The 24884-nt window shown below is 40.2% G+C and overlaps 1 protein-coding gene across 2 annotated transcripts in view; it reads left to right on the forward strand.

Annotated features, from left to right (window-relative positions):
* The window catches only part of LOC149145272 (uncharacterized), a 446502-nt gene that overhangs the window by 176912 nt on the left and 244706 nt on the right, over nt 1–24884 (forward strand). The window contains exon 3 of one of the 2 annotated variants that reach the window (XM_089449292.1): nt 4704–4790. The exons of the other annotated variant lie outside the window; for it this stretch is intronic. Within the exon in view, the coding sequence (XP_089305418.1) occupies nt 4704–4790 (87 nt within the window). The remainder of the gene's footprint in view (nt 1–4703; nt 4791–24884) is intronic. 2 annotated transcript variants of the gene reach the window in all.

A 24884-nucleotide genomic window follows, 5' to 3' on the forward strand; every position in this document is an offset into this window, starting at 1 on the left:
CGCTATGCGCATTGTGGGCAGCGGAAAGCCATTATCCAAATTCCAAATTTGTTATAAACTTATATGACATATGTATTGTCACTTTCGATAACTTCTAATTCAGCAAGACATAATGCTCATGAGACATAACAATGAGTAAATCTATGCATAGTTGAATTGTGGAAGATTGAATCATAATAATGATGTGAAATCTGAACAATTTTTATTATACCATATGTTCTGTTAATATAAGATATGGCAGCCAATCTTAGGTTATCGTATGGAATATGAGTACAGGGAACCAACTGTAAATTAACAGTAGGGCAATGTTTCTGTCACCAGCAAGTGGATACCGATACATACTTCCAATAATGCCTTTTACAGCAAATATTGTGACCTTTAAAACGTATTCATTGAGATAATAATAATATCAGTGAATTGGTAATTATCATAAAAATAATCATTGCACTCACATATACTGTTATAAATAATAAATATTATTTATTTTTATATATTTCCAAGCCCAGTCATATGACTCATATCCTATTCAAAATCTTCTAAAAAGCTACCGTATCCATGTCTGTCCCTGTATCTGTAATAAAAAGTTAAAAACAGTATAGCTGTTAACATATAATAATAAATATTAAATATATATGGCTTAAGTGTTCACTGTTCGATGGGTCTAAAAATTTAAAAAATTAAAAATTAAAATTACTGTAAATTTGTAATTTACTAATTTGTTTCTAAATTCTGAGTGCAATACAAATTAATAATTATATTTTGCTGATTTGAATTTGTTTCAATTTTTTTTGTGCCCAGGTTTAAACTTTAAATTCAAGCTCAAAGTTTAAAACAAAATGCCGAGGATTTTGGATTCTATGTGGGAGTTTGGTGAGCCTGATGCTACACCCGAAACTGGGGGGGCCAATGGAATGTATTTGACTTGCAAGTTGTGTGGCAAGCATATGTCAGGAGGCATCAACAGATTAAAATTCCATTTGGGGCAAATTCTGGGGCAAAATGTTGAACTTCGCAAAAACACAACTCCAGAAATCATTCAACGGGCCATTCAATCATTGATGGATAAAGAGGAGGGAAAAGACACCAGGGCAGCAATAACAAAACAACTTGTAGGGGGCTCAAGAGTGGGGGGAATTGAGAGTGGCAGTGCTTCTACAGCAGCATCACCTTCCTCACCCATGGGTACTCATCCTTCTATCTCGTCTTTTTTTGTTCCTAGAATAACAACTGGTTCACAACCTGGGATCAAATCGTCAATGAAAAAAAAGGAAAAGGCAGAAGCTGACAAGTTGGTCAGTAGGTGTCTTCTATGGAGTGATGTTCCTTTCAACATTGCCAAGACAAACCCATTCTACCAGCCTATGTTTGATGTTGTTGCTGTCGTTGGCCCGGGGTACAAAGCCCCCACCTTTGCAGAATTGAGAGGGCCTCTTCTTTAAGATGAAAAGACTGAGTGCATTGCTAGATTGGCAGAGTTTAGGGCATCATGGGAGCACACTGAATGCACAGTCATGTCAGATGGTTGGACTGACCAGAAGGGTAGGACCCTTCTTAACTTCTTGGTTAGTTGTCCCAAGGGGACAATGTTTATGAAATCTGTTGATGCATCTGCACACATTAAAGATGCACGTACATTATGTGAGTTGTTGGACATCTTCATTCAGGAAGTAGGCCCAAGCAATGTTGTCCAAGTCATAACGGACAACGCTGCAAATTATGTTGCAGTTGGCAAGATGCTTATGGAGAGGTATCCTAACTTGTTTTGGACACCTTGTGCTGCTCATTGCATTGACTTGATGTTGGAGGATATAGGTAAGATTCCTACTGTGAGGGATATTGTTGAATCATCCAAGAGCATAACAAAATTTATATATAATCATTCATCTGTGCTTAGCTTGATGAGAAGATTCACCAACAACAAAGAGTTGGTGCGGCCTGCCATTACACGATTTGCCACTACTTTCATATCTCTTCAGTCTCTGTTGAATTCTATGTGGGAGGTGAAGAGCATGTTTCTCTCAGCGGATTGGCGTTCTTTATCTATTAGCCGCAAACCGGAGGGAGAGGGCATATGCAGACTAGTTTCATATGATCAGAGCTTTTGGGCAGGAGTAGAGGAGGTGTGTGCCATTTCAGAACCTTTGGTAAAGGTTCTTCGGTTGGTTGATGGAGACAAGCCCGCAATGGGCTACTTGTATGAGGCCATGGATAGGGCCAAAGAAGCCATCCGTGCTTATTATGCAGATAAGGGAGACGAGGGGTTAGAGAAACAACAAGTCATATGGAGAGTGATTGATTAGCGATGGAACAATACCCTCCATCGCCCCATTCATACTGCAGGTGTCTACCTCAACCCTGCATTTTCTTATGCTTGTGGTTTCAGATTTGATGTCGAGGTGATGGATGGATTCTTCACTTGTGTTGAGAGGATGGTGTCATCTGAGGAAGAACGTGAGGAGATTTCTAAAGAAATGGAGGTCTATAGGATGGGAAGTGGCACATTTGGTTTTAACATGGCTATTAAGAATAGGACGACCAAAATGCCAGGTAAGCTTCAGTTTGTTTCAAACTTTCAAGTTTAGAATTTCAATGTTTTTTTTTATGTTTCTCATTTTTCTTTTAACTTGTAGATGCTTGGTGGACAAGCTATGGTGCCAGAGTACCCCATCTCCAAAAGCTTGCCATTCGAGTGCTCAACCAAACATGCAGTTCCTCTGGGTGTGAGCGCAACTGGAGTGTATTTGACAAAATACACTCCAAAAAGCGCAACAGGTAAAAACTAAAAAGATTTCAAATTAAATTTTTTGAATTCGTTTGATTAATTTTAATATTTAAATTTTCTAAGTACTAATTTACAATCTATGACCCTAATACAGATTGGAGTCCAAACACCTCAATGACATGGTCTACGTCTACTACAATCTTCGATTGTGGGTGAGACAGCTTCAGAAACCTATTGATGTGGAAGCCATCTCATTGGACAATATTGATACCACCGCTTCATGGAGAGTCGAGATTGAGAGGCCGATCTTGGACTCGATCCCGGATTGGTTAGGTGTGGATCTAGAGGATGTCGCAGTTGCTGAGGAGGGAGAGCTAGAGATAGAGGAGGAGGAGGCAGAGCAACATCAGGGTCAGAAGGCAGTAGCAAAGCTGGATGAGGATGCTGAGGAGGAGGTGACACCATCTAGGATGGGCAGCAGCAGCAGCATAGCACAAAGGCCACCTCTTCCATCCGCTTCTAGAGGACGATTGAGTCCATTTGATTTTGTATCCCCAGGGGCAGGGTCTTCTTCCTCTAGAGGAAAAGGCAAAGCCATTCCCTATTCCCGTAAAAGGGGAAGAGGATCTCAGTGACTGATTAGTGATTACTTGATGACTTTTAGATGACTCATGATGTACATTTATTATATTTTTTGTTGATATTTTGACTCTTGAGAGTTGAGACTCAGACAGGACTCAAAATTTAGGAGTTGATTCACTATTTTGATATGTGATGTAGCACTAGACTTCATATACATATTATATATTAGCTTTCTTTACATGTTTATGTGGAAATGCATTTAGTTGATGTTGTGGATACTCTAGATGTTAAAAAAAATATAAAAAAATGAGTAATTTTGTGTTTTTTTTAATTTCGCCGACTTTTTGCCGACTTTTTCGAAAAACTCCCGACTTTGCCGAGTTTTTCAACTTTTGGACCCTTGCCGAATTAATCCCGACTTCGACTTTTTCCACATTGGTCAAGAGAACTTGTGTCTTGGTCTTGGAGTGGCAAATAGTTCAAGGGTCTTGGTCTTGGTATTCGTCAATTGGAATCTCTATAAGAAGAATTTATGTGGGTTTTCCTCTCAAAGAGCGAGAGGTTTTGGCCCTGGTTGATAGCCTACATTCTATGTCTCTTGTCTATTTATGTTCATGCATTGGTCATTGTTTGATGAAGAAGAACACTAATAATCTAAGTAAAGAGGATCCTAATCTTAAGAAGTAAAAAGCACTCACAAGCAGCTACTAATAGAAGAGAAATCACCTAACTACTGATGCCCTAGATTTCTCAACACGGGTGAAGGGAGACGGTTGTTTATTTATGATTTGTCAATATAGAATATGGGGATTTTCCTTTCATTTTCTTTGCATATTTGATTTTTGGAAGTTGCAAATCATCTTGAATATGCGATATTTATTTGCAGTTTCTTTTTCTTTGCTTTTAATCTTCCTGAATGCAGGATGCTTTGCTTTGAAACCTCATTGCATTTGTTTTTATTGTATTGTCCCCCTTTAACGATTGCTTGAGCATCCAGTAGGCCTTATTACAATCAGAATTGCTCTTTTGTGGCTTCAATTTTTGGACTTGGATGGAACAATACAATTTTTAGGAAGGTGTATTGTTTAACTGTAAATCTTTTCTTGTAGTTAGCTACAAACACGCATTTAGCATATTTATATTTTTTCATGTCTTTAGTACAGTTTTACTGGGGGTTGAAATGCATGCACATCTTCTTAGTCGTGGCTATTTTTCTTCATCATGATGAAACAACCTTAAAGTCATAGAAAAGACCTCTGTTTCATGGAGGGATGGAAGGTTAGAGTCTTCAGGGCCCTCTAGTTTTAGAAACATGATAGACATGTACAGAAAAATAATTTCATCTATTCATTTGGACAATGCAGTTTAAATTTCCTAATTTTGGCACCTATTACTGCAGGTTGTGAATGGTGGAGGTGTAGAAGCTCTGATTATTGATACGATTGGACGGATTCTAAGCAAAAAGTACAGAGATAGAGTTGCCCAAGTATAAGCATAGCATCCTTTATGAATTGTGTCTTGTATCTCTGCATTGATGGCTTTGGGTAAAATTGATTGATATCTGCTTCTTCATCCTCGAGGTCTCCATTTATTGTGTCAAATATTCACTATCAAAACACTTAAGGTAAACACCTTACATTTCTTGGAGGGTTAACGGCCCTGTAACCAATCTTTCACATGGTGCTGCAATGCCTGCTGAATGATGTGACTAAGGAGGTGACATGGTTTTCATTAACAATTTTTTGCCTTCATGATTTAACATAGCCTCCATATGCATGTGTCATACATCTGGAATCTGATCCCAGAAGTTGCATAGACTTGAATGCGAATGTTTCCGAGGTCAAATTGTTTTTAAGCAAGCAGATATATGGGCGTGAAACTCCCTTAAATTTAGACAAAGATTTTGATAGATATTTCTGAACATGTAATAAGCATAAAAGACTTTTTACATAATAGAGATAAAACATGTCTAGAATATAATAATATAGTGGATAATTAATAAGATTGATAAGATCAGGATAGCCTTGAGTATAAATATAACCTAAAGGGTGTCTTCTGAAGAGACATGCATTTTAATGAGTAGGATCTTTATTATTAGTATAAAGTTATTATTATTATTATTAGTATCTGAGTTATTACACCCATTATGATTCATATTCATTACATTGTCCCCTCCCTCGAGTTATTATACCCATTATGATTTATATTTATTACATTGCCCTCTCCCTCAAAATGTTTCACCCTCGAAGCATCGTTGAGAAGAATTATTTTGGAAGACTCCTAGTGGACAATTCTTACAGGTTTCATTTATTCTAATTTTTCTTGTTGATTTCTAGCATGTTCAAAACTATCCTTAGATGTCTTAACATGGTAGTCTCACAAAATCAATGTTCTCACATTTCACGAGGTAGTTCACATTTTTTGATGCATGTGGTCTAGAAGTCAAAAAGTCAACTTAGTCTCAAAATGCTCATTAAAAAATCTAGATGACATTCTATATTGAAAATTTTCCAAAATATGAAGGCATCATCAAAAAAATGGTAGTCAAAAGTGGTCCAACAATATGTGGGGCATGTAGGTGGCATAACAGGGGTAAATTTTGATAGAATGAGACATGCGATATGTCAAAAGTTATCTACAAATTTGGCCTGACAAAACCCATGTGGCAAAATTTCCAAATTCCTAAGGGCATTAGAGATCCCCATTTAGTGGATGATGACGCACTCCTATGATGCCATGTGGAGGTCAAATGGACTGAGCATGGAGGGAAAACTTGAAGTCAAAAGTTATTTAAAATATTAACGGGGAAAAACCCATTTTATGGAATTCCCAAATTCTCAAAGGCATTGGATATCTCATCAAGTGGCCAAGTCGACTCATCAACTTAAGGGAGTCTATAAAATAGATTGCTCGTGTGGAAAAAGCTACATTGGTGAAACAGGTCGCTCCTTGCAGACCAGACTCAAGGAACATGGAGCTGATATTAAGAATGAAAGGTCTCGTACCTCGGCCCTGGCAGAACACTCCTCAAAAACTAAGCACCATGTCTGCTTGGAAAACGCCTCTATTATCGCTAGGGAAGAACAACATCATAGGCGAAAGATTAGAGAAGCTCTTGAAATTATCAAACATCCGCATAATCTCAACAGAGACAATGGTATGGAGATTAGTGGAAGCTGGCTTCCCCTAATCAGAGAAATTAAGGTCACCAATACTCCTAAGGTTTAGCATTCAGTGGTAGAATTACCTCTCCCTTTCTTATCTTAGTAGTTAGTAACCTCGCTTTAATAATTTAAGTATAATAATAATAATAATTAGTACATAATTAAACATTTACAATAGTAATTATGATAATAGCTATTACTATTATCATTAAATATTATTATAAATCGTGATTATTAAGTATTAATTAAAATCTATTAATTAGTTAAACTATTTATAAAAATTGAACATTTACTATTTTAAATATTAATTATTAGGTCTTGATATTAATTATCAATTATTAATACTAATTAATTATTAATTATCAAGTATTAATACTAATTAATTATTAATTATTAATTACTTATATTGATTCTTAATATTATAATATCAATTTTAATATAATAATAATTATTATTAATATTAATACATTTTAAATAATTTTAATATCACTAATAATACACTATTCATAAAATACCAAAATATATTAATAATAATTCTATTTTATAACAAATATCTCACTTCCATTTCATAATAAAAATTGTACTAACATATAATATATATATTAAATATTAATACAATATACTAGGATTAATATTATTAATATTAATTATGATCAATATTAATATTATTAATATTAATTATTATATTAATAATAATAATAATATTAACAGTTAATATTAATAATGATTATTATATTAAATTAAAAGTAACTAATTATTAATAATATTATAATTAATGATATAATATTAATTTTAATTATGATAATGATCAACATAATAATAATTTATATTAATTTAAATCAATAATTAATCAAAATTATTATTCAAAAAAGAAAGCCAACATTCATCTCAATTTACTCTCAAAAAAGAGAGCCGACATTCATCACAATTTACTCTCAAAAAAGAGAGCCGACATTCATCTCAATTTACTCTCCTCATTACTATTTAATCTCTCAATTAAGCTCTTCTTCTATCAAGCATTCAAGTAGTCCTGATGATGGATCTCGGTTGGGATTTGAAACGTTGGCAGAAAATGGTTCTTACTGTGGATTCTCCGGTAACTGAGTCAAAAGAAATAAACCACAGAGGTCTTAAATCCAGACTCTTACAAGTGATTAAAGACAGCTAAAGAAGGATGTTGAGGATCAAAAGCAGCCATTTGAAGGTCAATCTAGCCATTGCATCTATCATGGACAAGAAAGCAGCTGTTAGAAGGTCAAATCATCTCTCCGATGACCAAAACGAACTACCAAGGGACCAAGTTGAGTTATTCATGGACCAAAGATGAGCAAATGAAGTAAATCAAACTCTTCAACCTCGCCATTGGGTCATCTAAGTGGATTGTTGAGCATCTTTGGACTACTATTCATTATCTCTTGCCTTTCTGCGGTCAAAGCAAGGGAGACATTGTGCTTCCAAGGGTCAAATGACCAAGTTGATTTCTCCTTATGGACAAATTCATGTATTAAAAATATTTTGATGTAGTTTACTTTGTTTCTGACATGTAGACGACAACTAAAATATTATTTTTGAGAGAGAGGTTAAACTAGCTGCTGTCTAATTATTACAAATAAAATTATAAAAGTCTAGCCTCTCCTCTCAAGTTGTTGTTTTATGAGATTATACTATGCTATAATAACATAACTCATTTTGGAACCTTTGTGTAAAATGTAATATCCCGAAAAATAATTTGACAAATTTTCTAGAATATTTGCTTCAAAATTTTATACCATACATCTTTTCATTTAAAATCCAGTATGAAATTATCAACACAATAATAAATTTGGAATTATGAAAATTCCAGAAATGCTGCAACTCAAAGCTAATACAATGAATAGTAGCAAACTCGTCTTTAGTTTTATTAAATGGAAGATGAATACATGCCGATACAAATGATCAATAACTCTTGCATGCTGGATGATAGCTGAGTTGATGGCATGCAAAATAATTGTTGCTATATTGATGCTGGCCTCCCAAATACTACAATTGAAAGTGAAGCTCAAATTGGAGAACCGAGTGATCCCCACTCCAATCCATAGATCTGCACAAGTTCTTCTCACCAACTGATGTTGATGAAGCCCAATGAGGTTTCTGAATGAAATATCCACAATAGTGAGTTGGGGTCTCATCCAACACTTGAAGAAACCCAAGGGTTTTGTCCTAGGGTGCACTGAAGCTGAGAACCACATTCCCAAAACCTCTCCAACAGAAAATACTCCAAATCCACGATATCCAAATGACTTTCTCCTCCTTTTAAAGATTGGATGGATATCTCTCCAACCTTCTAGAAACACTTTTATTTTATTCTTTTATTCCCAATTTAGAAGCTTCTTGTTTATATTTTATTTGATTTATGTCACTTTTTATTTTATTTTATTTAAGTCAATTTTAATCCCAGAAAATGGTATATCTGTCTCTACAATTTCTCTAGCCACTGAAAATCACTTTTCATCATCCCATATTGTGGATCTCTTTATTCTGGTTCCAACGAGCTATTACACTAAGGTATTTCTTTAAATAATCATTCCTGTATGACACTTTTAGGTATTTAATTGAAATATACTAATCCCCATTTTATGGGAATTGTTGGAATGCAACGAAACCAAGAACGAACTGTGCGGGATTGACCCTGATGATGAAATACAGTAAGTAAACCCCATATGACCCCATAAAACTCCTCTAGAACTCTTTGGGCACACTGATGATGAAATCTCGCTCTTGTGACTTGACTGAGACCAACCCTGGAAATCCACCCTAACTGCATCATAAGGGAAACTGAAAATGGGAACATTACAGATCCCCTCTTGCCCCAAGATTGCTTGCCCTTAAGCAATCTGCATCTGCCAACTCTAAAGGCATCTATGTCACGTCATGCCTTTGTGCCACCCAATCATAAATGGAACCCCCAATACTTGGATCCCAAACAAACCTCCAATTCAACCTACCACTAATAGTTCCACTTGGATCACAATGCCACATTGGCCATCTATCATTACACATGTCTAAGGACTCCTACTGTGCTATTTCCTTGACTATGGATGATGCTTCATAAATTATCCACTTAGTAGGATACCAACTCATCACTTCCCTCCAATCCATCCTCTGGCACAGGCCTTGTGTACAAATACCCACACAAGAAACAATCCTCCCATGCTGATACTATGCTATTTTGATTCTAATTGGTATGCTCCTAAATTGTCGGCTCGACGCCCAGTGTTGGCTAACCTGTAGAACCCATTTGGAAAACTCTGCCCCTCTCTCTCCAATGTAAAGAGGTGGGTTGGTAGTGCTACAAGCCTTGGCTATGTATTCTTGGAGAGGGCTGCTCTGTAACTCCAAAATACGCTCCCTTGTTTGCCTGGTTGGGGTTGTTAGCTGTTTCCCAACACTAGACAACTTGGCTTGTGACTTGGCACACACTACTCCAAGCTCCTCAAGTTTACTGATCTGTCGCAAAATGGTGCCTCAGAGTGTCTGGACCTTGTTACCCACCAAAAGTGGGTACCCCCCTATGAGAGATTTTCTCCTATTCATCTTCTTCTAGCCTACAACAAACAACACCTGATAGCCACCTTGTAGCTGATGTGATGTGCCACTTTGTCTCCGCCACTTGCATCGGTTGTATGTTTCCTCGCCCATTTGTTAAGAACACATGTTAGAAGGTGGACAATTTGACCCAAAAGGTATGTTTTTCATTGTGCAATCAGGTGCTTATGCTTGTTTTTCATTTGGGCATTTTGGCATGGATTATTGAGTGTCTTGGAAGAAGGAAGTGTTTTGACTGTGGTTTTGTTCCCTCACCTTAAATGGGGGGGTAATCTTCAATCCTAATCCCGTGAGATCTCCCCTATTGGCCTTTGGCTTTAGGAAGGGCACTACTTGAGAAACCCTGATTTTGGTAGCGTGGTCCCGTTTTCCCATTCCATATTTATCGTTTCCCTCAACACATGGCGAGCCCTATTCACTATTTCCCTTCTCTAGGTCTACATGACCATTGGGTCCACAAGGTGTTGACGCACCCCTCCCCTTGTCAACATATCTGGGTCGGGCTTGGAAATGTTGCCTTGGAGGTTGATGCAATGAAAATAATGTTAAAAGCATATCATGGCCACAAGTATGAAACAAAAGAAAAAGGAAAATCATAAAATGCAAAAGATGACCGGGACATTAATAATAACATGTGGGAAAAAGCCAAGCATGAGCTCTACTCCTTATCATGGCCATCAACCTAGTTCCTTGGGCCTATAGTTACCCCATCACATCATTAAAGGAACCCATGCTCTTCCCAACCCTTTGTGGGCTATGACTGCCCCACCTTTAAGGGGGTAATAACTGTTATACATCATTTGCAACATGCTCTCACTTCTTAGAGCAATAATACAAAGAGAAATCAAGAAAAAGCAAAAGGAAAATAAAAAGGGGTGGAAAAACAAAGGCTAGGGTAACTCATGCAACCACAATTACTCCCTCCTCACATCTCTACACCCGATATGTGGACTTCCTTATCATTGCTACCCCTTTTCCCATGGCATTTGGCCTTGAAACCCCTTCATTCCCATTTCGTACCATCATTATTCATACACCACCTACTGATTGAAGGATGTACCAGGGACATGTCTTTCCCCTTAGGGTTTGGGAAAACCTAATAGGGTCATTTATTAGCCACTCCTACCTAGGGAGGTAACACTATTACGCAATCAAAGCCCCAAATTTGAAAGAGAATCCTCGTATGAAGTGTCAACATGCCATTGATTAACAAGCTTGGTTCACTTAGATGCACTAATGATTAATTGTACCTGATTGTGAAGATGCGACACTCAACATTGTGTGTAATTGGCAGGTGGTTTTCATCATGGGCCTAAGTCCACTAGAGGAGCATTGTTGCACCCTATAGGTGAAGTTCCAAGCGTTGAGAGCCATGGGACTCCTATCACTTTCAAAGCATCACTCCATTCCATGGGCACTTGCAACACCCCAACAATTTGCACTTTGCCCCATATTATGCATGAGATGATGCACTTGGACTAGCATGACCCCAGCTGGCTTAGCAGTATAGATGGGTTTTGGTAGTTGATCTGAGGACCATATGAGGTTTGTCTCACCCTTTGATACATGGGAGGGCTAGCACCATTCTTTGAGTCCTCAACGTTGGAGTAGAACCTGCCTATTTTATCACTAGGAGACGCATGAGACTCATTTTTGTGCCCCAAACACAAAACTGGGGTCCACACAATGATTTGCATGGAGATCTAGGGAACAAGCCCTAGAACATGGTTTTGGAGCCCTCTTTTCTCAGTATGGCATTAGTGGAGTATTTTTTTGTTTTTGCATCGGATGTGTTCTAACCTTGAAATTTTGTGGAGAGGCTAGAATACATGAGATCTCCAAAAGCTAGAAACCGTTTTTGGAAATTCGTCCTAGAAATGACTTAATTAGATTATTAATCAATTTTTAAATATTTCCTAAGTCTAAACTTAGGATGGTTAATTAATCGGTATTAATTAAGTCAAGGCGAGAATCATCTAGAAACTCACATGGATCAATCCAGAGATGATCCTAGCCATTAATTAAGTTTTAATCTTGGCAGTTGGTGCTCCAACTGTTGATTTGGGGTAGCATCGGATGTGCTCTAGCCACAAAAATTGGTGGAGAGGCTAAGGCACATGAGATCTCCAATATCCAGAAAGGGTTTGGGAAGATTCTAAATAGCTTGGGAAATATTAAAATAATTAATATTTTTAATGGAATCCCTAAGTCTAAACTTAGGGAAAATAAAATATTAATGTGAATTAATATAAAACTGTTAGAATGGTCCAAAAGTCATGGATCAAGCTAGATCTAATCTTAGCTGTTGATTAGGGACTTAATCTCGGCCGTTGATTTGTCAACGAGAAACGTATAAGAGGAGGCTTGAGGATCAATTGGAGAACACACCAAGAGATCAAGATTTCGATTTTCTGGGGCTGGGTTTGCTGAGAAAGTTGAGAGAGTGATCAGGAGTTGCAGCTGAGGGGTAGTGAATACAGAAGTAGAGAGGCAGAGATAGTGCCAGGAGGATCAGCGCAGCGACCGAGAACTGCCGCGAAGCCGGAACTGCTGGGAACAATTGGAACTGCTAGAACAACCGGGAAAGCTGGCGCAGAGGGCAGAAGAGGCTGAAGCAGTCCCTAGAGGCTGACGCTGGGGTTTTTCGTGGGGCAGATTGGAGCTGAGGAGCTACCAGAGTGTTTATTCAGGGTTTCAGTTGAAGCATCTGTCTCCTAAGGAGAGGTACTACTGCCGAGATTATTCTCTGTTGGGTGAGCTGGTTTTGGCACCTAGATAGTATTCAGAAACTGCATAATAATAAAACCCTCAGATAACTGCACCGGTTTTCCCACATTGGGTTTTTTTGGGGACACTGGTCCAAAAACAACGGTGTCACTTGTGTGCTTGTTTTGTTTCCTTCAGTTGATGATCTGTAATGTGTTGAGCATGTACTTGTATTTATTTCCAATATTTACATGGTAAATAACTTGTTAATTAACAAAACAAGTAAGTAGGAATAAATCAGAAAGTACATGAAGGTTTTTTATTGGGTTAGACTTAGAAAATGCAACATGGTATCAAAGCGTGGTTGCAGATCACAGGAGAACTGAGGACATCAGCCGAGCAGAGCAGCAATAGCAGAAAACAGTTGTCCCAAGTGACAAAAGCTATTCCTAGCAGAGTAGCAGCAAGGAAGGGGTGACACAGTGCCTGCGTCATCAAGATTGAGCCAAGAAGAGGCTGTGCAGAGGCTGAGGGAGGCAAAGACAGGCTCACGCAGAGCCACGTAGAGGCCAAGAGCTCTGACGCAGTTGGCTGAGGAAGCTGATTTGCCGGTGCCGGGATTGCGCAGAGCCTAGGAGCTCTAACCTTCAATTTGCTGGGGTTTAGGAGATTGTGGGTAAGTTGCAGAGTAGAGCTGGTGGGGTACTGTAGTCAGAACAATACCTAATAGGGCAAGGCCAAGGTAGAGGGAGTTGCTTCCGAGGTGGATTTCTAGCCAAGGAATCCAGATCAATTTCGCTGTTGCATAGACGATCAGAGAGGGGCAACTTGATGTTGGTAGAAGGATTTCCAGGTGGGAAACCGGGACTCAGAGGGAGTCCAGAAGAGAACTTCCAGATAGGAAGTAGAGAGACTCAGCAGGAGTCGAACCGAGAACTTCCAGGTAGGAAGTAGAGACACTCAGCAGGAGTCGAACAGAGAACTTCTAGGTGGGAAGAAGAGAGACTTAGAGGAGTCAACAAGAAGAGCAGAGAGGTGGCCATGAATGGGCCGAGGGATCAGGACAGGTTGGATGAGGCATCCAACTTTGTCATCTGGAAGGCCAAGATCCTTTCTGTTCATTGTGCCATGAGCGCTTATGTGCCACTACAGAAGAAGTGGGGAGACATCGAGCTGTAGTCAGGCGGAATACAGGTGATGAGGGGCAGGATCCTCGAGGTACCCAACCTCTTGGATTAGAACTTGCTACGGGAGCCCTAAAGAGGAGTACTAGTACTGGCGATGTTAGTAGAGACAGATGCGGATGGAGCGATAGAGGGAGCTACAGTGCAGGATTCCTAGGACAACGTGAGGCTAGCAGGCTGCAACAGTGCGAGAGGCATGGGAGTGTTTCACCAGTGCAGGATGGCACAAAGAGGTTTGCAACAATGCGAGATGCATGGAGTTGTTGCAGCAGCGTAGAGGTCAGAGAGGGAGCACTTGTCAGTGATAGAGGGAGCTTCAACATCAAGATTTTTTCTAGCTTGGAGATGTTAGAGTTGGGAGATCAGTTACTTACTTCTCAGTAACTGAGTTGCAGTGCAACAGTTAGCAGTGGTAGTGCTATGGGAAACACGATGTAGCATGATGAGAGGGGTTGCAGTGTAGATACAACAGTGGCAGTGGCAGGGTCATGAGCAGCAGCATGGATGCAAAGGGAGTTGCAGTACGGATGCAGCAGTGGCAGTGGCAGGGCCATGGGTAGCAGTGCAGGATGCAACAGTGCAGAGGATGTTGGGCAACAGGCCTAGCATTAGCACAGGAACCGATGTCGGATGATCAGGGTGATGCTTAGTAAGGAGTATTACTAGAGAACAGTCCTCGCTAAGAGGGATTGTTGATTTGGGGTAGTATCGGATGTGCTCTAGCCATGAAAATTGGTGGAGAGGCTAAGGCACACGAGATCTCCAATACCCAGAAAGGGTTTGGGAAGTTTCTAAACAGTTTGGGAAATATTAAAATAATTAATATTTTTAATGGAGTGCCTAAGTCTAAACTTAGGGAAAATAAAATATTAATGTGAATTAATATAAAACTGTGTTAGAATGGTCCAAAAGTCATGGATCAAGGCAGATCTAATCGTATCCGTTGATTTGTCAGTGAGAATAGTATAAGAGGAGGTTTGAGGGTCACTTGGAGAACACACCAAGAGATCAAGATTTCGACTTTTTGGGGTTGGGTTTGCTGAGAAAGTTGAGAGAGTGATCAGGAGTTGCAGCTGAGCGGCAGTGAATACAAAAGTAGAGAGGCAGAGATAGTGCCGGGAGGATCAGCGCAGCAGCGGGGAAAGCTGACGCAGAGGGAAAAAGCCAGAACTGCCGGGAACAGCTGGAACTACCGGGAAGCTGAAACTACTAGAATAGCAAGAACTGCTGGGAACTGTAGGAACAGCTGGGAAAATTGACGTAGAGGGCAGGAGCCGAAACTGCTGGAACATCCGGGAAAGCTGACACAGAGGGCAGAAGCCAGAACTGTCGAGAACAACGAGAACTGTCGGGAAAGATGACATAGAGGGCAGAACCCTGAATTGTCGGAACTGTCGGGAAAGCTGACGCAGAGGGCAGAAGAGGTTGACGCTGGGGTTTTCCGTGGGGCAGATTGGAGCTGAAGAGCTGCCGGAGTGTTTATCCTGGGCTTCAGCCAGAGCATCTGTCTCCGAAGGAGAGGTACTATTGTTATATACCTAGGGGGGATAATATGGGGTACCAAGGGAGGTACCCAAGGTAATAATGTAATAATGGGATGGGCCATAGTAATAAATAAGGTGGTTAACCCATATCATGTAAGGGACCACAAGTAGTTAGTAATAATGTAATGGGCCCATGGTATTAGTTTGATGGTATGAGGGAACCATGGTAATGACCCATGGTATTGTATGTATGAGGCCTATATAGAGGCTAGAGACTCCACATGGGAGATAGTCAAGGATTATTGTATGGACAGGCATATGGCTTGTGGAGTGTTTTCCTTCCTTAAGGAGTGAATGTATGGTGTTGCCCTACCTTAAGGGTTTTGATAATAAAGAAGAATTTCTATCTATTTCTATCATGTTATTCTTGGGTTATTTCTATTATCATAATATTTTTGGGTTAGATCTACAACAAGTGGTATCAGAGCACTTTCTTGGACACAAAAGTGGAGAATTTTTTTTTTTTTATATTTTTTGCAGGGATTTTTGGGCGGTGAGTTTGCAGATTAGATCTGTACATTTTGGTGAAAAATCTGAAAATCTAATTGCAGATCTAGATTCTATGTGAAAAAATACCCGATTTAAAAAAAAATCGGTTGAATCGGAGTCCGGATGAAGGAGATATCGCTGATCTAAAAATCAGTGGGGTTGCAGACAATTTTCAGGGCAGCGATTTTGCGGCGCAGATCTAGACGTCCTGGTACAAGATCTGAAAAATATAATTGCAGATCTGGATTCTATGTGAAAAAATACCCGATTTCAAAAAAAAATCGGTCGAATCGGAGTCCGGATGAGGGAGATATCGCTGATTTAAAATCAGCTATTTTTGCAGAAATTTTGGTGACGGCGGAAGAGTTGCAGCGCAGATCTGAAATTTTAGTGCCGGGATCAAGATTTCTATCACATGGGTAGATGCAGAATGATTGTTCCATTTCTGAAAACAGGTCATAATAGGGATTCTGAGCAATATTGACTAAACTGTGACAATTTCAAATTTTTGCCAAGTAAGTGAATTTTTTCAGAACCCTCTTCATGGCGGTTCTATGTTTTACAAGAAAAGATAATGGTCCTATTATTGAAGAATACATAAAAACACACAAGTTATTATGGACACATCATTGGAGAACTTTTGTAGTTTTTAATTTTGAAGATGAGGCAGCCACATGGTGGGGATTACTTAACCAAAAGAAGTGTTCCAACTTGCCTGGTGAAGAATTTGAAAAATTACTTTTAGACAGAGGGTCTCATGCCAGCAAACAAGATAAAGAGAAACATGTGGGGCTATTTCCTACTGGTATATCCTTATTGCAGGTTCATGGATTGATTCAGAAAGAGAAGATCATTGTTTCTATAAATCCTAGTTGCAAGCATAATTTCATCAATGCTAATTTGGCAAAAACATTGCAAGTTCCTACAAAACACATTGAAAACACACAGGTGGATGATGAGGATGTTCAAGTGTATAAGGATTTGAAGATTTCTATGGATAAGTATGTGTTGCATGGTGATTTTTATACTTCAGAGATGGATAATATGGATGTTGTTTTGGGATATCCTTGGATGGAATCTGCGGGTACTATCAATATTAATGTGTAGAAGAAATTCCTGAAGCTCTGGTATAAAAAGAAGAAAATTACATTACAGGATATTTCCATCAATAAACAGGTAGAGTACGTGGAGGCAGAAGCAGAAGATGTTCCAGACACTGACATATCAGATGATGAGCCTTTGATGATCGACAATCAAACACAAACAGAAGCTGAAGCAGAAAAGGGTACAGGTACATCAGATGAGAGCTCAGTGGTTGAAGTCATATTGGAAAAGAAGACACCACAACAGGCACCACAGCAGGGTGAATTAAAGAAAAAGACACTGTGGGTTAAAACTTCAACATATCATCACCCACATCACCCCACAAGAAAACAACCAACAAGATGGCAACCAATTAGCCACAAGGACAACAACCCCCGTATGACGGATAGCGAGGAGCAAAGATCCACCTACTACACATCAACACAGAAGAGCTGCCATGGTCAACTTCCATCTCAAGCGAGCGAGGCACCAGCGAGATCGAGGGTTCACCTTTCTCTTGGATGGCTAGATGCATGTGCATGGTACCAGTGGACTACTCTTTTGAGTAGATCTTATTATTTGTGTTCTTCCCAAGTTTCGGGGACGAAACATGCTAAGGGGGGTGGAATGTTATATACCTGGGGGGGATAATATGGGGTACCAAGGGAGGTACCCAAGGTAATAATGTAATAATGGGATGGGCCATAGTAATAAATAAGGTGGTTAACCCATATTATGTAAGGGACCACAAGTAGTTAGTCATAATGTAATGGGCCCATGGTATTAGTTTGGTGGTATGAGGGAACCATGGTAATGACCCATGGTATTGTATGTATGAGGCCTATATAGAGGCTAAAGACTCCACATGGGAGATAGTCAAGGATTATTGTATGGACAGGCATATGGCTTATGGAGTGTTCTCCTTCCTTAAGGAGTGAATGTATGGTGTTGCCCTACCTTAAGGGTTTTGATAATAAAGAAGAATTTCTATCTATTTCTATCTTGTTATTCTTGGGTTATTTCTATTATCATAATATCTTTGGGTTAGATCTACAACAACTATTGCCGAGATTATTCTCTGTTGGGTGAGCAGGTTTTGGCACCCATATTGTATTCAAAAACTGCATAATAATAAAACCCTCAGATAGCTGCACCGGTTTTCCCACATTGGGTTTTTCCGGGGACATTAGTCCAAAAGCAACGGTGTCACTTGTGTGCTTGTTTTGTTTCCTTCAGTTGATGATCTATAATGTGTTGAGCATGTACTTGTATTTATTTCCAGTATTTACATGGTAAATAACCTGTTAATTAACAGAACAAGTAGGTAGGAATAAATCAGAAAGAACTTGAGGGTTTCTAACGGGTTAGACTTAGAAATTCCAGCACCAACAGAGGATTATAAGAGGAGATTGATGTGGTGATGGAGTAGACACTAGAGAGGTTCGATTTCATGAGCAGATCGATTTCCAGAGTAGCAACAGTCAGTTGCTGGAGAGAGAGCCAGAGATCAAAGTAGTAAGAGGGGCAGAGATAGTGAAGCCGGAGGAAGATTTCCAGATCCGGTGAGTGCATTAGCCTCTAGAGGCAGCGCAGTAACCTTTAAAGGCAATTTCGATTCTGTTGGGGAAAGCTGAGTTTCAGTGCCAGACTCTGGACTGAGGTTCCGGGGCCAGGAGAGACATTTTCCTAGATAGCAACAGATTAGACGACTTGAGGTGTTAATTTTTCATAGGGTTACATTGTTCTTTGCTTAGATAATTGCATTTATTCATTAACATATTAAGTTCACCCCATAAAATTATAACATTATTCAGATCTACACCATTATTCATCAACATATGCAACTATGAAGAAAGAACAACATCATCATCATCAATGCAACGAAACATAAAGGAACAATAGAAGAAAAGCATGCACACATAGAGACACCAGGATTGGTCGGAGACTAGGGAAAAACCCACTATGGGGAAAACCCTTGTAAATTCTTCTTCTTCTTAGATCGTCATCAAATGATTTAGCAAAAGAGAGTACAATGATCCATATCTTCATCAAAGCAACAAAAACAACTAGAACATCCATAACATGACCTTAAACATACTTATACTCAAAGATCCTGATTCTGAGGACTGTAATGCACTGTCACTGACTGTAGTTAACTGTTGGATATTGTTGTCACTGTGCTGAACACTGCTGAACATTGCTGCATAGTGATAGCTCATCTTTAGGTCTCAGAAGCATGTAGAGATACTGTGTGCGAGCGTCCAAGACAAATCTAGACGCTCTCTATAGAACTGGATGAGTGTGTTTGGGACAGATATGGACGCTCTCTGGAGAATTGGATGAGGGCGTTCGAGGTCCAAACATACTCAGATCTGGCTCAAATCCTGGATGGTCCCATTAGGCTTCTGAGCGAGCGCCTATGGCAGTTTGGATGCCTCCTAGACCATTCTGTGTGTGCGTCTGGGTACCAAACTAGGCAGAAACCCTAGCCTCCTGGATGCTCCCATAATCACTCTGTGCGTGCGTCCGAGACTTCCCGGACGCTCCAATGACCATACTATGCCAATGTCTAAGGACAAAAAACCTTAGTTACGTGCGAGCGTCTGAGACTCAGAAACCCTAGACACATGTGAGCTTCGACCCTGTAGTTTTAGACCCTTTGCGTGAGCTTTCCTCTGTCAGACTTGTGCGAACCAAACAATAGAAGAGAGAAGAGAGTGCTTGATGATTATGTCCAAATGAGCTTGAGGTCTTTTCTATTAAAGGCTTTCATGAGGGTCCACTTGATGTTGAGGCTGACCTGTCCAATTGTACATGTGCTTAGGGCTGACCTAATCCAATATACATGAGTAAATAAATAAATTCAAAAACCAACTTCTGCTTGTCCAAATAAGGTGATCTTTAGGTCGATTTTGGTCCTCTCAAAAAGAGGAATCTATTACAATCATTATCTTCATCATATGAGTTGTCCAAAGTGGAATTTGACATTAGTTGCATAATTTTAACACTACCTCTCAACTAGAGAGAATTCTGTTGATTTGGGGTAGCATCGCATGTGTTCTAGCCACGAAATTTGGTGGAGAGGTTGGGGCACATAAGATCTCCAATACCCAGAAAGGGTTTGGGCATATTCTAAACAGATCAGGAGATATTAAAATAATTAATATTTTTAATGGAGTCCCTAAGTCTAAACTTAGGAAAAATAAAATATTAATGTGTATTAATACGAATTTGTGTTAGAATGGTCCAAAAGACATGGATCAAGCCAGATCTAATCTTAGCCGTTGATTAGGGACTTAATCTCGGCCATTGAGATGTCAACAAAAAAAGTATAAGAGGGGGCTTGAGGGGCACTTGGAGAACACACTGAGGGAGACCAGTCAGTTCAATTTCTGGAGTGGGGTTTGCTGAGAAATTGAACCAGTGGTCTAGAGAGTAGTCAGGAGGCAGCAAGTACAGAATAGAGAGACGAGAGTTCAGCGCAGAAGAGGTAGACGCAGAGCCAGCGGAAGCCGCGCAAAGCCAGCAGAGCCAAAAGGGCCTACTCATCCATGTAGAGGCTGTAGGACTGACGCAGAAGCCCAAAGAGGTTGCATAAAGCCTTAGTAGGCTGATGCAGAAGGTTTCAGGTTGACGCAGAGGGTTTCAGGCTGTCGCAGAGGTCAGTAGGGCCTACACTGGGTTTAGAAAAGCGCTGGAAGTTTGTCTATCTGTGGGTAAGCCAGTTTGGCACCCTGTTGTACAAGAAAATTGCTGAATAATAAAATCCTCCCTTGTTGCACCGGTTTTCCCACATTGGGTTTTTCCGGGGACATTAGTCCAAAATAACTGTGTCAATGTATGCATATGTTTGTTTCTGTATTATGGTGTGATATCTGCAGCAATATTTATTTTAATGTTTGTTGAAGTAATTTCATGAATAACTTATGATGAAATAAGTAGGAAAAATAAATCAGTTGCTACAGTGATAGAATTTTCACATGGTATCAGAGGAAGTAATCAGAGACAAAAAGGGAAAATCAGTTATGGGTCGAGACCACGATGCAGACGCATCCACCTCGGGGGACTCACATAGATTTTCAGAAGATTGCACAAGAGAGAGAGATTTCGATTTCTCTATGTTGGCTTCCAGGTTGGAAGAAGAAGTGGCGTACATGACTAGTGCTGCATCATCAGAAGTATGGTATATAGACAGTGGAGCCTCGTGGCATATGATGGGAATCAGGGAGTGTTTCTCAGAATATCGAGAAGAGAAGATGAACTTTCAGATCACCATGGGGAACAAGGCAAACTGTACTTCAGTAGGAAAGGGTACCATAGTTTTTCAGACAGAATCGGGAGAGCAGTTTTGTGCCACAAATGCATTGCATGTGCCAGGATTGGGGATGAACTTACTTTTCGTGTCACAACTACAAGGCAAGGGCTATGACGTCTACTTCATCAAGGAAAAGGTATATGTCAAACGCTCGAGCTGGAAAACGAAAGTGCAGATCGGGATCAAAAGTAATTGGTTGTACAGATTACAACTAGAATCTCCAATGGCACTAATAGGCAGTCATGGGGACAAAGACTTAAATGAACTATGGCACAGAAGGATGGGTCACTTGCACCATGGAGCTCTGAGAATTCTCAGGAGCACTGTAACAGGGGTTTCGAATCTGAGTACGAAACGAGATGATGTATGCAGGGTATGCGCTCTAGGAAAGTATGCCAAGGCGGCATTTCCTAGGAGCAACCACAGGGCCAAGAGTGTACTAGGATTGGTACACTCAGATATCTGCGGACCTATGTTTGTCAAAGCACTCAACGGTGCCGAGTATTTCCTTACCTTCATTGATGACCACTCGAGGAAAACTTGGGTCTATTTTCTGAAAACCAAGGATGAGGTTTTCTATCGATTCAAGGAGTTCAAGGCTCTAGTGGAGAATCTGACAGCTAAGAAAATAAAAGTCTTGCGCTTAGATAATGGTGGAGAATATGTCGATAAGAACTTCATTGATTATTGCGCTAAGGAGGGCATCAGAAGAGAGTGGACAACCCCCTACAATTCGAAGAAGAATGGGGTGGCAGAAAGGAAAAACAGGACTATTGTAGAAGCAACTAGGGCCATGCTGTATGATCAAGATATGCCAAAATTCCTGTGGGCAGAAGCATGCAACACGGCTGTCTATGTTCAGATCAGGGTTCATCATCGGGCATTGGGCAAGATTACTTTAGAGAAAGTCTTCACTGGGAAGACACCTGAAGTCAGTCATTTCAGGATATTTGGGAGTTTGGCATATTGTCGCATACCTGAAGAAAAGAGGAAGAAGCTGGATCAGACTGTAGAAAAGGGGTATCTGGCAGGATATAGCGAGAACGCTAAGGCATACAAGATCTATCTTCCAGAGAGTAGGAAAGTAGTAGTACGACGAGATGTAAATTTCATGGAGGACAGAGCTTTCAGAAGATATCGCAAAATGTCTTCCAAGGAGCAGTTGAAAGAGGATCTGTTGGTCATGCCTCTTCAGCCAACAGAAGTGAAAAATCATTCCTCAGATCAGGAAGATTCTCAGGATGAGGAAGAGGAGCGAACAAAAGCCCCTGTTGACAGAGGAAGAACTAGCAGGGAACTTCGTCAGATTCCGCGTGATGCAAAAAACTTCATCGGAGAGCCAAGGATTAGTAAAAGGGAGCGAAAACAGCGAGACATGTATCAGGTGTTAGTAGCTCAGGATGGAGAGCCTGCCAGCTTCAAAGAGGTAACTCAACATCAGGTCTGGCTAGATGCAATGGTGGAGGAGTATAACTCCATAATGGTAAACGATGTCTGGGAGGTGGTGTCAAGGCCTCAAGATAGATCTGTGGTAGGTTCAAGATGGATCTACAAGATCAAATATGCTGCAGACGACAGTATTGAAAAATACAAGGCTAGGTTTGTGGCTAAGGGGTATGCTCGAAAGGAGGGGATTAACTATGAGGAAACCTTCGCCCTGGTAGCTAGGTATACATCTATTAGGACCGTGATATCTCTTGCAGGCCAGATGGGATGGGAGATCCATCAGATGGATGTCAAGACGACATTTCTGAATAGGGTAATAAAAGAAGAAATATACATTGAACAACCAGAGGGCTTTGAAACTCATGAGAAGAAGTCTCATGTATGCAGACTGAAGAAAGCCTTATATGGGCTGAAGCAGGCACCAAGAGCGTGGTATGGTCGAATAGATGGCTACTTGCAGAAGATGGGGTTTGTCAAGAGTGACGTGGATCCAAATCTATACTATCTAGTCGTAGAGAGCGAGCCACTTATCTTAGTATTATATGTGGATGATCTCTTCCTGACAGGATCATCCAAACTCATTGAAAACTGCAAGAAAAATCTAGCCACAGAGTTCAATATGAAGGATCTAGGATGAATGCACTATTTCCTAGGGTTGGAAGTTGGGTAGCAGAAAGGAGAAATCTTCCTTGGGCAAGGAAGGTATGCTACAGAAATCCTGAAAAGGTTCGGGATGGGAGACTGTAAACCTATGGCTACGCCAATGATCACCAATTGGAAGAAGATTGATGCATCAGAAGACAAGGATGTCGATCTCACCCTATACCGACAGCTCATAGGGTCCCTGATGTATCTAGTCAATACTAGGCTAGATATTTGCTACGCTATCAACACCTTCAGTCAGTTCATGGTGGAACCAAAGAGGGATCACTAGGCAGCAGCCAAGCACGTTCTCAGGTATTTATAGGGAACAGTTGATTATGGGCTCTTGTACAACATGGTGAAGGATATCAGGTTGAGTGGATTTACTGATGCAGATTGGGCAGGAAGTTCAGTGGATCAGAAAAGTACCTCTGGGTATTGTTTCAACATTGGATCAGGAATAACCTCCTGGTGCAATAGGAAACAAAAGTCTGTGGCTCTGAGCTTGTCTGAGGCAGAATATATGGCAGCAAGCACAACTTCATGTGAGGCCATATGGCTTAGAAAATTGTTGGTAAACCTATTCAGAAGAAATATGGAGGCGACCAGGATCATGTGTGATAACCAGAGTTGCATCAAACTCTCTGAGAATCCAGTATTTCATGATAGGTCAAAGCATATTGATATCCAGTGTCACTTTGTCAGAGATTGTGTCCAACGAGGAGCTGTACAGTTGAGCTACACTCCTACAAGGGAACAAGTGTCAGATATCCTCACTAAGGCCCTTGGAAAGTCAAAATTTGACTACTTCAGGGAAAAGATGGGGATGGTAAAGAACCCCTTTCAGAAGTAGTGTGTTAGCAGGACGAATGAAGAGGGAGTTGCAGTGTTGGGAAAAAGGACCAACAGCAGCATAGACGCAGAGGAAGTTGCAGTGCAGATGTAGTGTTGGGAGAAAGGACCAGCAGCAACACAGATGCAGAGGGAGCTGTCGTACAGATGTAGCAGTGGTAGTAGCAGAGTCATGGGCAGTAGTACAGGAGGCAACAGTGCAGAGGATGTTGGGCAGGAAGGCCTAGCATCAGCACAGGTACCGATGCCGGATGATCAGAGTAATACTCAGTGAGGAGTATTGCTAGAGCACAGTCCTTGCTAAGAGGGAGTGTTGATTTGGGGTAGCATCGGATGTGCTCTAGCCACGAAATTTGGTGGAGAGGTTGGGGCACATAAGATCTCCAATACCCAGAAAGGGTTTGGGCAGATTCTAAACAGATCAGGAGATATTAAAATAATTAATATTTTTAATGGAGTCCTTAAGTCTAAACTCAGGGAAAATAAAATATTAATGTGTATTAATATGAATATGTGTTAGAATGGTCCAAAAGACATGGATCAAGCCAGATCTAATCTTAGCCGTTGATT

This window comes from Pinus tabuliformis, chromosome X, assembly GCF_031772625.1.
Source record: "Pinus tabuliformis cultivar Carrire ecotype Pingquan chromosome X, CPIR1, whole genome shotgun sequence".
NCBI classification, from domain to species: domain Eukaryota; kingdom Viridiplantae; phylum Streptophyta; class Pinopsida; order Pinales; family Pinaceae; genus Pinus; species Pinus tabuliformis.